This window comes from Panthera tigris, chromosome D3 (genome assembly GCF_018350195.1).
Source record: "Panthera tigris isolate Pti1 chromosome D3, P.tigris_Pti1_mat1.1, whole genome shotgun sequence".
Classification (NCBI taxonomy): Eukaryota; Metazoa; Chordata; class Mammalia; order Carnivora; family Felidae; genus Panthera; species Panthera tigris.
Window position 1 is genome coordinate 13,366,644 of NC_056671.1, and position 17,294 is coordinate 13,383,937.

The 17,294-nt window shown below is 48.4% G+C and overlaps 1 protein-coding gene across 5 annotated transcripts in view; it reads right to left on the minus strand.

The window, feature by feature from the left end:
* Nucleotides 1-912: 912 nt before the first annotated feature.
* The window catches only part of SPRING1 (SREBF pathway regulator in golgi 1), a 28,358-nt gene continuing 11,976 nt past the window's right edge, over nt 913-17,294 (minus strand). For 3 of the 5 annotated variants that reach the window (XM_042962308.1, XM_042962312.1, XM_042962309.1), the window contains 3 exons: nt 16,918-17,069; nt 16,206-16,319; nt 13,816-14,307 (listed from right to left, as the gene is read on the minus strand). In XM_042962308.1, coding sequence (XP_042818242.1) covers nt 14,224-14,307; nt 16,206-16,319; nt 16,918-17,069 — 350 coding nt within the window. In that variant the 3' untranslated portion in view covers nt 13,816-14,223. Of the gene's footprint in view, nt 1,079-11,649; nt 12,257-13,815; nt 14,308-16,205; nt 16,320-16,917; nt 17,070-17,294 lie in introns of those variants that run through there. The other 2 variants (XM_042962310.1, XM_042962311.1) reach the window with 2 other exon arrangements.

Genomic DNA, 17,294 nt, shown 5'->3' on the forward strand with positions numbered 1-17,294 from the left:
CTCTACAGGTTTGCTTACTCTGGACATCTCATATAAACGGAGGTGTACAACACGTGGCCTTTTTGTGGCTGGCTACTTTCCCTTAGCATCATCCATATTTTTCCAGGTTCATCCACATTGTAGCAGATGCCAGTGCTTTGTTCCTTTTGGGGGCTGACTAGTATTCCGTTTAGGATGTACCACATTTTGTTTATCCATTTATCTACTGTCGGGCACTCGGGCGGCTTCCACTTCCTGGCTGTTGTGAGTGGTGTTGATGTGAATATTCGTGTACAGACTTTTCTGCACATTTTTTGACAAGTCACATTTTTATACTCCTTTTATTAAAGGGTGAAATAAATTAGAAACACGTGCTCTTGGGGCACCTGGGTGGCTCGATTGGTGAAGCACCCGACTCTTGGGTTTCAGCTCAGCTCACGATCTCATGGTGAGTTTGAGACCACGTTGGGCTCCATGCTGACAGTGCAGAGCCTGACTGAGATTCTCTCTCTCTCCCTCTCTCTGCCCCTCCCCTGCTGCTCTCTCAAAATAAATAAATAAACAAAAAACACGTATTCTCTCATTGAACAACATCATAAATACTCATTGAAATAACTGCAGCATTTAGGACAGAAGCAGCAGCTAGGTGTGGTGAAAAGAAGGTGGGTCACGAGTTGGGATGCAGAAGTTTTTTTTTTTCATTCATTCAATAAATACTTATTAAAATAGAGTATATGACATTATACTAGGTACTGATGATTTCACATCCTGGCTGTTCTATCATTCATTAAAAAAAAAAAATCAGGTTGTTGCCCATGCTGTTCTAGAAAACATACAAAGGTCAGTTCTTTTTTTTTTTTTTAATTTTTTTTAACGTTTATTTTTATTCTTTGAGAGACAGAGAGAGACAGAGAGACAGAGAAACAGGGAGACACAGAATCTGAAGCAGGCTCCAGGCTCTGAGCTGTCAGCACACAGCCCTCAAAGGTCAGTTCTTTGTCTTCACAGGGCCTCATTGTTCTCATCAGCAAAGTGGGCACAGTCTACCCCGGAAGAGCTGGCAGCAAGTAGCAGGTATAATGACACATCTGGATGGATTCTGGAGCATTGGAGACCCGACAAACACAATGATAACGTTACCCGTCGGGCACAACAAATGCCTCCTACTCATCTCCCTTCCCTCACCTGTGGTACAGTACTTCCTAGTTAATGACGTTTTTCATGCCCCAGGTAGCGCCCATGGAGCAAGAACCACCCAGGCTTCCTTGCCTTGTAGAAAACAGATTTTGTTTAATAAAGGGTTTCATATTTAAACACTACCCCCAAAGGTGGGAAGAGCTTCAAAGCAACAGGAGTAGGCCCGAATGGAAAGAGTTGGCCGGTAGTCCTTGACAATGTGCTCTAAGTGCGATCTTCCTGTTCCTGGCGCCGCACTTTCCCACCTCTGCCAGCAGATGGCGACATGTCCTGCAAGGTTGTGTTAGTTGTGACTTTTGGCCATGAAATGACAGGGCAGAGGACACGCTTAGGTATGCTGCCTGGAGATTTGAGCACCTCCCCAGCCACTATGCAGAGGTCTGAGCACAGCCGAACACATTGGTGGGGGAGAAAAAGCATGTGGAACAATGAAGTGTTTATAAAGGCTACAGGAGGGGCACCCGAGTGGCTCAGGTGGTTAAGTGCCGACTTTGGCTGAGGCCATGATCTCACAGTTCGTGAGTTCAAGCCCCTCGTATGGCTCTGTGCTGACAGCTCAGAGCCTGGAGCCTGCTTCAGATCCTGTGTGTCCCTCTCTCTCTCTGCCCCTACCATGCTCATGCTCTGTCTCTCTCTCAAAAATAAATAAACGTTAAAAAAAAAATTTTTTTTAGAAAGGTTATAAGATGGGACAAAATGACTATGGTCTAACTGCAGCTATCCACCAGTGGGGGAGGGGGAATCATTTAAAACAAATGCCTTAATGCAAGTTAGAATCAAATAATTATTCCCTTATGCTACATCCATTCCAAGGAGTATGATCACACATTAAAAAGCAAATGGTATTAGACAGGACACCAAAAACAAAGTACGAAAGTAACAAAGTAACAAAGTAACAAAATAACAAAAGTTAAATTGAACTTCATCAAAATCAAACCTTTATGCTTCCAAGAACACCATCAAGAAAGTGAAATGACAAGCCACAGAATGAGAAAAATATTTGCAAATCATGTATCTGATAAGGGACTGACATCAAAACTGTATGTAAAGAACTCCATCAACTCAACACTAAAAAGACAACCCAACTTAAAAATGGGAGGATGAGGACAGGCCTCTCTCCAAAGAGGACATACAAATGTACAACATCATTGGCCACCAGGGATATGCAAGTCAAAACCACAGCGGGATTCCACGTTATAAACACAGGATGGCCATAATCAGTAAGATGGACAATACCGAATGCTGGAGAGGATGTGGAGACACGGAAATCCTCGTACACTGCAAGTGGGAACGCAAAATGGTACAACTCTCTTGGAAAACAATCTGGTAGTTTCTCAAAAGGTGAAACGCAGAGCTCCCAAATGACCCGGAAATTCCAGTCCTTGGGATACACCCAAGGGAACTGAAGACGTATGTCTACACAAAGCTTACACATGAATGTTCATAGCAGCATTACTCCTGAGGGCCAAAAAGTGGAGACCACCCACGTGTGCATCAACTGAAGAGTGCACAAACAAATGTGCATTTGTTTTCTACACAAAAGAATATTATCTAGCGATAGTAAAGAAGTTGATGCATGCTACAACACGGGTAAACTGAAAATATGCTGAGTGAGAGAAGCTAGTTACAAAAGACCACATATTGCATGATTCTATTTATATGGAACCTCTAGAATGGGTCAATCCATAGAGGCAGAAACTAGATGAATTGTTGCCAGACACTGGGGGGAGAAAGAATGGGGAGTGACTACTAATAGGCATGGGGTTTCTTTGGGGGGGGGTCACAAAAGTGTCTAAAATGAACTGTGATGGGTGCATAACTGTGAATATAATAAAATCACTGAACTGTATATACACTTTAAAGGGGTGGATTGTATGGTAAGTGAGTATATCCTGATAACATTGTTACAAAAAAAATAATGACATGGTAGACTAACATAGAAAACCACTTCCATTACCTTGATAAGTGAAAAAACAAAAATAGTTAGAGGGCTGCTGGGTTGTACAACCCAGGGGTGGGGGTGGGGGGCAACATTCTCTTTGTTACCATGGGAATGGTGCCCCCCACCCCAGGAGTTGTGAAATGAAACGTGGGGCCCCACCTGTCTTCACAATCCTGGCTATCTACTCCACAGCCAGCCCAGCACGCACACCACTTCCTGTGCTTGGTGATCTCCCAACTCCTACTTCAAAGCCCCATTCGAGGGCCTTCATTTGGTTACAAAATGATAAAACAGGATCCAAATTTTCTTTTTTGTGAAATATATTAATATATAAGTGTGTGTATATGAAAATAGACACATACCCAGAGTGGTTATCTACAGATAAAAGAATCATGAGAGCTTTTAATCTTTTTCATACCGCCCTAATTTTCTATAATGCAGTGTATTATTTTGTAATTAGAAAAAATTACAAATATTAGGAAAAAAAAGTATGTATGTCTAAACATGTCATTTTACTCTCTAAGTCTGCCCTCTCAGCCTCACCCACACAGCAATACTTCCTCTATCCTCACATTTATGATCCCATATGGCAGGTAGTGACATAACTGCCTATCTCTCACAACACACCATATTTTCTGGAAGCAGAGACCATTTCTAATTCATCGTTCTGTCCAACATCCAAATATGCCTGGTTTTGGTATGCTCACTACACATAGTATAGATCTAAGTATCAGTCAGTATCCTCTGTCAAAAGCCTGTACAAAAATTTCATTTTAGACTTTGCATTGAGGAAATGCTTTGTGTTTATGTCATTAATACTTTGCATTAACATGAGGGATTATTTCTCTTTTTGCCCTTGCTGCCAGGAAACTCAATTGCGTCACCTGTATTGTTCAACTGCATGTCTGCATTCTATTTTAAAGTTGTTCTAGGGGCGCCTGGGTGGCTCAGTCGGTTAAGCGTCCGACTTCGGCTCAGGTCATGATCTCGCGGTCTGTGAGTTCGAGCCCCGCGTCGGGCTCTGTGCTGACGGCTCAGAGCCTGGAGCCTGCTTTGGATTCTGTGTCTCCCTCTCTCTCTGACCCTCCCCCGCTCATGCTCTGTCTCTCTGTCAAAAATAAAACATTTTTAAAAATTTTTTAAAAATAAATAAATAAATAAAGTTGTTCTAGGGGCGCCTGGGTGGCTCAGTCGGTTGGGCGTCTGACTTCGGCTTGGGTCGTGGTCTCGCAGTCTGTGAGTTCGAGCCCCACGTTGGGCTCTGGGCTGACAGCTCGGAGCCTGGAGCCTGCTTCATATTCTGGGTCTCCCCCTCTCTCTCTCTGCCCTCTCCCGCTCATGCTGTCTCTGTCTCTCAAAAATAAACACTAAAAAAAAAAAAAAAAAAAAAAAAAAAAAAAGTTGTTCTAATTTTATTTCTATTTTACTAATCAGTATTATATATAAACATGTATTTTCTCAAATCCTTTTAGAAAATAATCAAGCTGTACAGGTGTAGGTCTGTGAATGAAGTAGGAATAAACATGTGGTGCCTGTGCCGTTCGAGCGTAAAAACGCAAGTGACACTTTATCTTAAGGGTAAATCAATACCTAAGGATGCTCAGGTACATTCCCCAAACCAGAGGCTTGGGATCCACTCAATTTTACATTTCAGAAGGTCATCTTCCACTCCTGTGTGCTCCCCAGCATCCAGCCCAGAGCTAGGCACACGGCAGGCGTCGTTAAATACCTGCAGAATGAATGGCTGGGGCTGGTAGTGTGGTGCCAGTCCCATTCAAGGGGTGGCAGGTTTAACCCAGGCCTTCTCCACTCGGCACCAGAGGCTCCGGGGGCCGGCTAACCGTCTGTGGAGGGGGGCTGTCCTTTGCGCCGTAGGACGTCGAACAGCCTTCCCGGCCTCTAGGAGATGCCAGTTGTGACTCCACATACACACTGGTGACCATCGAAAACGTCCGCAGACACTGGCAATGTCTCCTAGGGCGTAAAATCCCCTTCTGGTTAGACACTGCTGGTTTCAACCAACCTCTGCAGGTCCTGGCAACCAGCGCCTACAATCCTAGAGGGCTGGGGCCAGAAGGTTCCTTGTGCATGACCGTGGGCCCCACTCACAGATGGGCCAACGGGCCCAGAAGGGAGGAGACACGCGGAGCCAGAACGACTCCAGCGGTGCAGCCGTGTCTTCCCCTGCCCGTGCTGTCCTTTGGCTCAGGCTGCTGTCGGCAGGCTTGGCTTCTCCTGTGGTCCTTCGCCTTGGCTCGCAGACAGCCACCTGCTTGCACCACTGGTGTCTCTCTCTTCTTGTAAGGACACCAGTGCTGTCAGATTACAACCCACCCTAACGGCCTCATTTTCAGTCACCTCTTTGAAGGCCTCATCTCCTCCCAGGTACAAGGGCTTCGGACTTAGGCATATGAATTTGGTGGGAAGACACAATGCAGCCCATTACAAGGACTCTGCCTGGTGGAGAGTAAGACACAGCCCTCTCACTAGTACGGAAAGGGTTAAGTTCCCCTTCTAGTACAGTCTTCAAAAGCCCTTTCCGGCAGGGACCAGCAGCGAAAAGGTGAAACATTTTGCTTAAATCAAGGATCATCCAATCCTGGGGCCAAAGTGCAAATGTGAGAGCGAATGCCGACCGGTCCTCCCCCAGCACCTGCCCCCTGCCTTTCGTGCTCAGAGCCCCGTGCGGCGTTTACTCCATCACAGGGGCTAAAACAAGAAAGGTCTGGGTTCAGTCTTGGTCGTTTAAAACAAGACAGTGTGTCCCCATGCAACGTATTGAATCTTCGGGCTCGTTTCCTTAAAACGGGAATGAAAAGACCGACCTCCCTCCCTCATAGGAGTGGTTGTCAGGATTAAATAGGCCTCTAGCACCAGAAATGATTAGAAGAGGGTTGCTGTTATCACCGTCTGCCAAGGCCGTGTGCTGCCCACTCAGCCTGCGCGCACCTTTTGGAGATCTCAAGCGTGCATGTGGCTGCAGCGTCCCACGGCGTGGCCCGAGGAAGCTCACCTGTGCATCCAAGACTTCCTCTACAGAACGGGGAGAAAGAGCACCTGCCTCAGAAGACGGATGCAGAACGGGACACTGGGAGCGCTTCCAAGGCGCTGTCCTCTCCTGGGTAAGGACGGTTAAGAGACCTCTCTCCTTCTCCTCTCGGTGAACGGGGAGGAAAAAGAAAGTGGGTAGCATGGGCACCAGAGGCAGATCAAAGGCTGCTCTCCCGGGTGTCCGTGCACAAAATCAACAGCCCCGATGTGTCCTCAGCGGCAGCGGGCTCCCCGTCGACAGAAACCGCTTCATTGTTTTAAGGAGAGGGAGATCACGCGGGCTCCAGGCCCTCGGTCGCTTGACTAGCGGTGTGCTGGGACAGAAAACCTATGGAATTGGTGCCACCAAGTGGCACAGAGAGCAATTGTTGGTGTCTGTGCCACCAGCACCTCGTTCTCTCCTCTCCATCCCTCTTCCTTCCACCTCTCCATCCTCTCTCCCCCTCTGCCCTTGAAATGGCGCCCACGAGCATCGTTTAACCAGGCGGCTGTCCTTGGGGGTCTGCAAAGGCTGCAGACGAGAGACAGGGCTTTGAGATCTCATCTGACTTAACTCCACAGTTCCTCCCTGCGCTAAATCAGGTCAATGAGCTTATTTGTGTCGAATAAATGAGCCCAGCCGACTGCTGAGCTGCTGCAAGACTATTTATCTCGGGCTTCCAAGCTGGCACTTAGCAGGCCACAGGCAAAGCAAGGACAGGCACACGTGTCAGGGACTGAGCTCCGAGGGCATCCCCGAATTCTGCCCGGTGCAGACCTCCCAGGAGAAATGGAGTCCAGCACACGAGGAGAGCGAGCACGGCGGATCCCAGCCTCAAACAGTGCCCGCCGGAAGGCTCCATGGAGCACATGGGAGTATCTTTAAAAGCAGAGGTCCCTCGTGCCCTCAGAAACCATCACACTGCCAGACACTTGTCAAAGCAGAGCTGGAGCTTCGGGGGACACTTGGGCTGCCCTGAGCTCAGATCATCCTTCCTCCACACCAGATGTCCAGTAAGACGATCCACACATCTTTACCCAAACTTTTCACACAGCTTCCCCTTCCTTTCTGCATCTGAATGGCCTGCGTATGAGGAGATCTGGCGGGCTCGTCCCCGTCCTTCTCTCAGCTCGCAAGGGGAAGCCTGGGCCAGGCTCCGTCCCCGGCAGGCTTCGTGCAGGTCCGCTCTGGACAAGCCGAAGCGCCTACCACTTACTTGCACACAACAAAAAGCCACCGCATGGAAACAGCCATCCTCGTGTGCAACTCTGAAAGGGCTTTCGAAGCCTCTAACCTGGCTTTATTTCAGAGGCCGGATCATAGAAGCAAAAACCTGCACTTTCCTACTCTACAATTAACTATAATTGCGTTACATCAATCTAACAGGGACTGTTTATTTTTAAATATTATCTACAGGATTCTACTTGATTGGCATACTAACATAAAATGTTTATGTACAAAATACAGGCAAAACTTACATCGAAAATGACATGGTTATCTTTGGGGCCTAGGAGTCTAGTTTGGCACAATTTAATTTCAGTGTAGTTTCCTATACTGTAAGGTTTCTACTTTGTAATCACAAAAAGAAATGAAAGGAAGACCTTTTACCGAGGAACGACTACACAAGCCCTTCTTCGGAATTCCAAGATGCTCTGGGTAACTCAGGTTAAGCACACCTGAATAACTTAGCACCATACTCAGGCACAGCCGCGTATACAGCTCTGTGATTCCCTGCCAAAAGGCAGCTGTTTCTTATGATGGAAAACACAACAGCTGTTTTCACAGGTGCAGAGCAGCAATCCATGAGAAGCCGGTCCCAGCAGAGAAGAATACAGTGTCTATTTAACATTCGAGGAGGAAGAGGCAGAAAGCGGTGAGCCCCGGTTGAAATCTTCGCGAGAGAAGGGGGAAGCCCTGCTTTCAGGAAAACGGGTCTCCGATGGCTGGTCCGCTTGCCCTGTGAGGATCAGAGCCCCAGGATCCAGAGCCTGGGAGGCACGAGTTCCGGTCTTGCTTTCACACACGGCGGCATCTCTGGCTGGTCCCAAACAGAATTTCCCATCTGCGAGATACCTTGGCCATCACCCTCATTTCACCAATGAGGAAAGCAACGCCAGGAAACATTACTTTACTCCCAGTCTTTAATGCCTGCACGCTTGTCAATAAAATGAGGCAGCCACCCACACACCTCATACCGCTGGTGTTCTGCTTACACACACCAGCGCCCTTAGTAACAGTGGGGTGTGGCCGACATAGTCTGAACCCCCAAATTTCACTGAGAGCCAACGCAACCGTTTCTCACTCAGCCAACACAACTTTTGATGTCGTGACAACCCGGACGGCAAGCTGACCAGAGCTTGCCTGCTCCACCTTGCGTAAAAAGTCAACAAACTGGGGCACCTGGGTGGCTCAGTCGGTTGAGCATCTGACTTAGGCTCAGGTCATGATCCTGAGGGGTTCATGAGTTCGAGCCCCACATCGGGCTTGCTGCTGTCAGCCTGTCAACGTACTGCCTGCTTCGGATCCTCTGTCCTCCTCTCTCCACCCTTCCCCGACCTGCGCTCTCCCAAAAATAAATATTAAAAAACAAAAAAACAAAGTCAACAAATTAGAAAAGTCCAAAGCCGAAGGAACTTTTCCCCGTCTCAAAAACGTTTGTTTCTTTATTATAATATTAAAGGCTGGCCTTTCATTTTTAGAAAGTCCAGCAGCTCAGCTCTATCACTGGATAGGAATCAAGCCGTACGCACAAAATAACGGACAAGGGCCCCTGGGACAGTTGTCCCCACTCAGCATACCGCCAGCCCCGATCCCTCCTGGTGCCTGTGAAAGTGGACTGACCAAGGAACTTCGCAGATGCGTGACTGCGCAGGAACAGGGAGACCAGCACCCACGGCTGCTCCGGCACCCTGATAACAAACCATGCGGGACAAATCCAAGCAGAAGGGCCTCGAAGGCAATGTGCCCACAAGCCACGCGGTCGGGAAAGCACTCGTGTAGGAAAGACCCTCATGATCCACTGGCAAGAAAAGCGTTACTATATCCTTGTGCGGCACCTTCTTATAGCAGAGCAAACGGAATCTGCAGCGGCATCTCCCAACTCCCTCTACCCCCCCAGTCACCCCACACAAGGAGCTGCTGGGGGGGGGGGGGGACCTGGAGAACAAAGCTGTCATGTTGGGGAGGGGACTGTTTGTGAACCTGCAGGCCATCCCACAGCGGAGCGTCTGCTCTGGGATCACACTAGTGTGCTAAGGACATCATGGCAGAGTAATAATGCTGTTCGTGGAGGCAGCACTGGGCTGGGAGAGACCAGTGAGGGAAGTAGCAGGTCCCCTGGGATTCCAGGGTAATTTAATCAGCGGCGCTTTAGCACGGCTGAAAGCAAGGGCAGGGAAATAATAAAGTCAGCTCCAAGCTCCCGGTAGCTTCTCTGTTCCACCTAAGGGGGAAATGTGACCTGAGGGTAGGGCCTCCACCTACGCCCCGCTGACATCTGCAGCCAGGTAAACCATGTCATGGGGCCCACCTGTGCGTGGCAGGATGTTTAGCAGCGTCCTGGCCTCCACCCACGAGAGGCACCATCCTCCCCCAGTTGTGACAAAAATGTCTCCAGACCTTGCCAAAGGTCCTTTTGGGGACAGAAGTGCCCCCGCCATTGCTGTCCTAGGTCAACTGGAAAAGTTAGCCCTCACTTAAAAATGCTAAAAAAAAGAAAGAAAAGTTGGGGCACCTGGGTGGCTCAGTTACGCATCTGACTTCGGCTCAGGTCACAATCTAGCGGTTTGTGAGTTCGAGCCCCACATCAAGCTCTGTGCTAACAGCTTCAAGCCTGGAGCCTGCTTCAGATCCTGGGTCTCCCTCTCTCACTGCCCCTCTCCCATTCACACTCTGTCTCTTTCTCAAAAATAAACATTAAAAACAAATTTTTTAAATGCTAAGGAAGAAAAGTTGGCCAAGGTCAGGGACAGTTCACTACATTTGAAGAATGGCCAATTAGTACATGGAGGAGTTAATGTCAGTAGCAATTAAATAAATACAAATTAGAACACTGACATCCATCAGCAGAGTTAAATGATAACGTGAGGGTCTCAGGGGCATGGCAAAAAAAAAAAAAAAAAAAGACACTCCCACAATTTTTAGGTCACAGTAAAAACTGGTGAAAATAGTTATCAGATGAATATACAAACACGCATTTAAAAGTGCTATTATCAATGCATTGTTTGTAGCAGCCAAAAAACAAATGTTAATAAGCTAAGTGTCCTCAGCAGGGGGTTAATAACACTATTGTAATCCACAAAATTGACACCATGTGGTCATTACAATTATTACAGGCCTATATGTTCACATAGGAGGATGCCCATTACAGGACTGTCTTCAAGAGGAAAACGGGCGCCTGTTTCTGCCTGAAAAGTCATGGGAGAAGAGAAAAAAGACTGGGGCTGATCTCTGGGTCATGGGATTTTCGGTGACTATTAATTTCATCTTTACCTATTTCTGAGTTATCTGAAGTTCTTCATCGTGAGCATGAGTTCCTTTAAAACTAGTAATAAAGATAATGCCGGGAATTCTGTGATCGCCACCCTTCCACCTGAGGGGCCCACGGCCCCCCGCGTTGTAACCACCTGACACTGTCCCCCTGCTGGGCTGCAGACGGCGGACTTTGTGCTGAGCACTAGGCTTCACTCGCGCGGATACCTCACACGGGTGACCCCACTTTCCAGGTGAAGGGCCTGGGACTCGGGAGAGGAGACCACCCAGAGCCCCCGGTCAGCAAGCAGTCACTAACCACGAGACTGAGTTCTCTCCCGCCCGCGAGGGAGCCGCCAGCACCACAATAAGCAACATCTCGGCACGTGTACAATTTATCTGCAAATCCCAACGCCAGGAAAAGCCTCGCTGGGGATCCTGCAGGTGGCACCGCCGAGCCCACGGTTCTCTGCAGCCACACCAACTGAGGCACTTCCCGGAGGCCCGCAGTCCGCCTTCGGGAGCATATGGACAGCTGACGTCCAGGCTCTAAAACCCTAACCCCCGCTTTCCAAGAGGTGTCGAGCTCCCGCCGCGATGCGATGCCAGTCCCACGTTGCCAGGTCCAGGGCTGCCCTGAGGCCCCGGCCTGGTGGAGGCAGCTCACCCCTCCTTCGTACCTGCCTGCCTCGGCACCTGACACACTCTGCTGTTTGTTTCCCTGTTGGGACAGATCTTTGCGCTCCAGCAACAAGCAACGCAATTAAGATTCAGAACTGGGGGAAATGCTCTAAATTGTCCTCTTACCTTTTGCCCCAAACACTCATCATTTAGAAACTTTTTTTTAATTTTTGAATTTTTTTTAATGTTTATTTATTTTTGAGAGGGAGAGAGAGAGAGAGAGAGAGGGCGGGGGGGGGGGGGGAGGGGCAGAGAGACAGAATCCGAAGCGGGCTCCAGGCTCTGAGCTGTCAGCACGGAGCCCAATGCGGGGCTCAAACCCACAAGCAGTGAGATCATGACTTGAGCCGAAGTCGGATGCTCAACCGACTGAGCCACCCAGGCACCCCGTAACTTTTTTTTTTTAACTAAAGGTATTTTTGTCCCTTCTTTCAGGTTTCCCTAAAATCCCAGCATGTGTCATGTGCTTTGCTAAACTCTGGCCATGCAGAACTAAGGTGAGGTCCCTGATTCTAGAAACCCTCAGTCAAGGAAAAACAAACCACAGCGTGCAGAGCAGGGAGAGGTTCTGGGCTGGAAGGCTGGGGAGGCGGAACAATGTCCCAAGTCCTTCAACGACTTCATTATGTAGTCTTCAGTGTTGTGAGTTTCCAAACCAGTGAACTTAAGTTAAACAAACAAACAAACAAAACATATTCCAGGGCCAAATGAAAATGACTTTCAAATTACTGACCCAATTTGGCTACTGAGGCCCCCTCTCCTCTCTTTTGACCTGGACAACGGAAATCTACACTCTCAAGGGGGGGGACCGGTGGGGGGGATGATCACGGCAGAGCTGGCGGTGGAGCTGGCGAGAGGCGATAGCAGACCTGAAGCCAGAGATGAAGTTCTTGTTCTCGTTCTGTGGTCGAATCTCAGTAGGACTCTGGGAATTCGCTTCGCTTCTTTTTCCTCATCTGTGGGGTGGGCATACATGCGAGCTTAACTCTCTCACACAGCTGTAGGTACTGTTTATGAAAGCACTGAAAACACAGAATGTGCTCCTCGGTATTTCAAGTACGAAGTAAAGAGGTGTGGGTTGGTCCTCGATACGCGCTGTTTGCACATTCAGTCTACGTTACCCTGCTCAGAAGTTCAAATAAGCTCCAAGGAGAGACTGACACCAGTGACAACCACGTAAGACAGACTCCCACACCAGACTGAGTCACCAAAAAGAATGAGATGGTAAAACACCCAGACATGCACCTTTCTCTCACAGACGAAGTTTGATTTAGCACCGTGAATACACACAGAATCCAGAAAGTCCAATGCAAATTAAATAGATTTTCGGGGGAAAAAAACATTAAAAACCAATTGCCAGACAGTTCGCCCCCGGAGAAAGCTTATTTAGGGGGACAAACCACTTTGGGAAGATAAATATAAGATGTAACAGGAAGTTAAGGGAAATTTTAACTGCTACATACTGCAGAAACACACTGGAAGGCAAACACGGTCCAAAGAAAAAGCCGTGCTTGGGAAAAAAAAAAAAAATACATATACATATACATATATATATATATATATATGCATATACCTATGTACATATATATACATATATCTCCAAAGTGGATTGTAGAACTAATGCCCTGCTCCAAGGTCAACAACTTGAACAACCAAAAAATGAAAAATACCTTGCCCAAGTGAGGGGCTCCAGGAAAGATCTGTGCGTTAATGTCTCCTGAGAGCAAAGAGCCATACTATTTGAGGGGCAGGATGTCTTTGAGGACCAAAGATCTGAGACCTTGAGCTTGAGAGAATCAGTGTCACATGAGAAATCCTGGGGGGTGCCTCGAGCATGTGGACGCACAGCCGCATGTCCAGCATTCACGGACTCGTCCCACTGAGGGCAGGAGTAAGTCTCTTACAGAACCTTGACAGAAACCCGGGCTTTCTTCTTCCTTGCAAATCAGAAGGAAAGTGAAGGTCTGAACCTGTTATGTGTCCCGAAGCTGACAGCAATGAGGATGACTCTCACAGCCAGTTGCTAGATGTGTCTCCACGTAGCAATCACCTTGATACCGGGCTTCCACAACAGGAGAGGAGAGGAGGCCGCGGTGACGTTCCTGAGGCTCCCAGCGTGCCACGGCTGAGCGGAGTACAATCATTTCAACGGCGGCATGGGAAACGAGAACAAAATCCTCCAGAACAACAAGCCCGAACTTCTGGTCGTAACAGTGCTCACAGAGAGGTAAGCAAGCATATTCAAATACCACTACGAGAAAACCTGAGGGCACCCGGTGCCCCCTGCTAGGAACACGGTACGGAGCGGGAATGGAATAGTATCTTTTGAGCTATCGGCAATTTTACACGTCAGGATACGGTGTTCAGAGCCCACACCCGAAGATGCTGTGAAAACAAAACCAAAAATAACTACCTTGAGAGATCACGCGCTTTCAGAGGGGCGAAACACTTCATCTGGGTGAAGGGATGACTTAGCTCATGAAACTCAAGAACACAAGAAAACGACGACAACAACAAGAATTTCCTTGAATATATTCAACTATCAAGGCAAGGCATCCTCCCCTATCAAACATCATCACTTTCCCACTACTCCAAAGAAATGCAATAAATAACTTTACAGTGAAGGGTTCCATGAGTCTACCATGGTAGAAGTGTCCCCGAGTGCCCACGCCTCCACGAGCTCGCCCGTAGTCTGTTCCTGAACGTGACTTGCTGGCGTTTCCAAGCTGCTTTACAGAACAGTGTCACGGGTTAAAGCCCAGTGGAGAGTGAGGCCAAAAGTACAACACAAGAAGTGGTCAAAGCCAAGGTCAAAGCACGAAGACCCTCTTCTTCCAAGCGGACTAGAGATCACTGGAGCGTGGCTTCGGGCCACAAGTTCTTCGGCGGTGCCTGGTCGCCCGTGGGTCGTCTTCTGTGCCCGTCACGCAGGGAAGAGCTCAGGAGGGCTCTCTCCGTAGCAATACTTGGCTATGGGGTCCCTATAGGTGTTCTCGTGTTGCACGCTCTGTTGGCAAAAGGGAAGATAAGAGCGCCATGAGAGAGAGCAGAGTTTCACATTTCTCCCTCGCGGAACAGTGGAGATCAGAGCAGGACTGCGGGCAGTCACCCCCTGCAGGAGCCTGGACGAGGCCATCTCCAAATGCCACCAAAAGGCTCCAAGGCACTTGTCTGAAACAAAGGTGGAAGCTCAACACAGAATGCCAACGAAGAGCATGAAGATGGGCAGAACATCACTATGTGACTGTTTCTTTTTACGTCAACAGTGAGGGGTTTTTTTTTTGCTGTTTTGGTTTTTTTCTTTTTAAACAGCCTAGCTATGACCTGGGCAATTCGAGACAATCATTTTTTTTGCAAATGATTTTAAGTTAGATTAAGATCCAGTGGGTGCTTTGCTCCTGACTTCTGTGCTCCAAAGAAATGCAGTTCCTGGTCCTGAGCCCTGCAGAGACGAAGGAGATACCACTTCACGTGGCTCTCATGAAGGTTTATGTACCTCGAGGTCTGGCACATGAGCCCAGCCCCACAATACCACATAAGCCTCATCTGGCTAAGCAAACGGAGAGTGTGACTTAACAGACCATCATCCCCGATGGCTAATTTTCCAGCAGTTTGTTTTCATACAAGCAACTTGAGTTGTTGGCTAGTCTGGAGTTCACTAATTAGCCCAAAACCAATGTTTAGCAGCTAAATTGTAAGTATTAATCCAATTTATAGACATGCAGCAAATCTCCTTTTTGGGATACTGCAATCAACCGGGAACCAGGATCTCTCTCTTTGCAATAAAAAGATAGTTAGAAAAGTTAGCATCTTCCCTTAAGACTGGAAATAGCGTCTGGGTTTTATCGGTTAAGGAAAGAAAATATTCCGCCTTTTCTACCACTTCTCAGAATGAGAGAGAATCTGAATCAAAATGAGTCATGTGTTCAGCCTTCCTCCACATTTCCTTCAAAGCCCATTCAAGTGGAAAGCTCTTCCAGCAAAACAAGACCATCAGGAATTTCTTCATGTTTTCCAATGCTCATTATAATCCCTGAAATATTTACCCAGTGATTCTGAGTGCTCTGAGAGCAGACCAGAGACGGACAAAGTGGCATAAAATCAAAAGGTGGTCTACAGAAATCTGCCAAGGGTACGAGAGTCGCAGAGAATGACAAGTCTATCTCAGACGAAGCCAGCAGTCTTGGAGACACCAAGGACACAAACCAGAAGAAGCGTGCTTGCACAATACACGCCTGCTGATCTTACGACCCGAGCCCCGACAACACCCGACCACACAAGCTGAGAGCCAAGGCTGCAGAGCGATGCAAAGGCACAGACGTGCAGACACTTGCCGCGGCAGGTGCAGCGCCGAGTGCCCGAAGAGCAAAGCATTTACTGACAGCATGCTACTGAGTACCGAGAGCTCGACAACCCGCAGATTGATTCGTGTATTTTTAAATGCCCACCTGCCCTGCCCCCTCAAATCCTAAAATAAACCACAACTCTGTCCCAGAACAAATTACTACTTCCTCTGAACAAGTGGTTGCTGGAAAGCCTTAGTCACATTTCAGTCAAAGACGCGGGGAGAGAACTGCTCTCAGGAACCGGACTGCGAGGACTCCACCCAGACTTAAAAATAATTTTAAGCTCCCACTTGAAGTGCAGACATGCCAATCAGATAGGGGAGATGCAAGCTGATTAGACCTTGATTTAATATAAATATTTTACTTCCCTAATGTGTGCAACCTCCTGTTGACATTCTAAATACTATCACTGCACCAAACAAAGCTCGACGCTGCTTCGCTTAAATCTCTTCTCCATTATTACTCTGCCAAGAGGCCTCCACTGCGTATTCTCGAGTTTTCTTCTAAACCCTGACTCCCACTCGCCCATCCCCCAGCTAGAGGCATCACAGCTTCTGACCTGGGATGAGGTTCTGCACTTGGCCAAACACAATTCAAAGTGATCTTCGACGGCCATGAAGAGGTTCTGGAATGCCACAGCTGCCCGGTTGAGGAAGCGCTCCAGGAGAAGTTGCTATGGAAACAAAAGTTAGTACCTGCAATAAATTCAGACTCAGCAGCACAAGGTAACCTTGGATATTTCTCCTGAACTAAGAGACTGCTGATATGGAAGGGGGGTGGGGAGGGAGACAGCAAGCTCAAACGCACACGAGCCCTATACCCTATGCGTCAGGTATCTGATGAGCAATACATCAGTCCATCCTGCAAAACTAACTGGGAACCTCCTTTCACTGTCAACCTTTCTTCACAGCAGCAATTTCTGACATCTCAAAGTTCCCTCCTCGGCGTTTTTTTGTTTAATGTTTATTTATTTTGAGAGCGCGCCCACAAGGGCGGGGCAGAGAGAGAGAGAGAGAGAGAGAGAGAGAGAGAGACATCCCAAGCGGGCTCCGCACTGTCAGCACGGAGCCCAATGCGGGGTTCCATCCCACAAACCGTGAGATGACGACTTGAGCTGAAATCAAGAGTCGGATGCTTAACCGACCGAGATCCCCAGGTGCCCTCTCAGTTCTACCTTCAGAACAGCTGCACGTGGAGACATCAGTGCTCGTCATGAAGTCCCATCCTAAACAGAGAGAGGAGGGGACGTGGAGGGGAGCGGCTCCGCGTACCTTGCTGGGCTGCAGGCAGCAGGACACGCAGTACTCGTAAGCGCTGCAGCAGCCGTTGGGCAGGCAGCCGTCACAGCGGTACTGCTTCGTGCCGGGGACGTTGACGTTACAGCAGCCGTTCACCAGCAAATCCTTCCTTTCACAAATGTATCCTGGAAGTCAGAGACTCACCTGAGTACAAAGCCGGCAGTTCTCGCACCTCGCTGCCGGGGTGACCACAATGAGGGTACTGCGCGCAGAGAACGCAGAGACAGAACGCGGAGTCTGGAGCGTCCCAGGCACCAAAGGGCCAGGAGTCAGACACAAGGGGACCAGAGCTTTCTACGTGCGGCGTTTACAGGCAGCATGGACTCCCACGTTGTAAGCAGGCTATACAT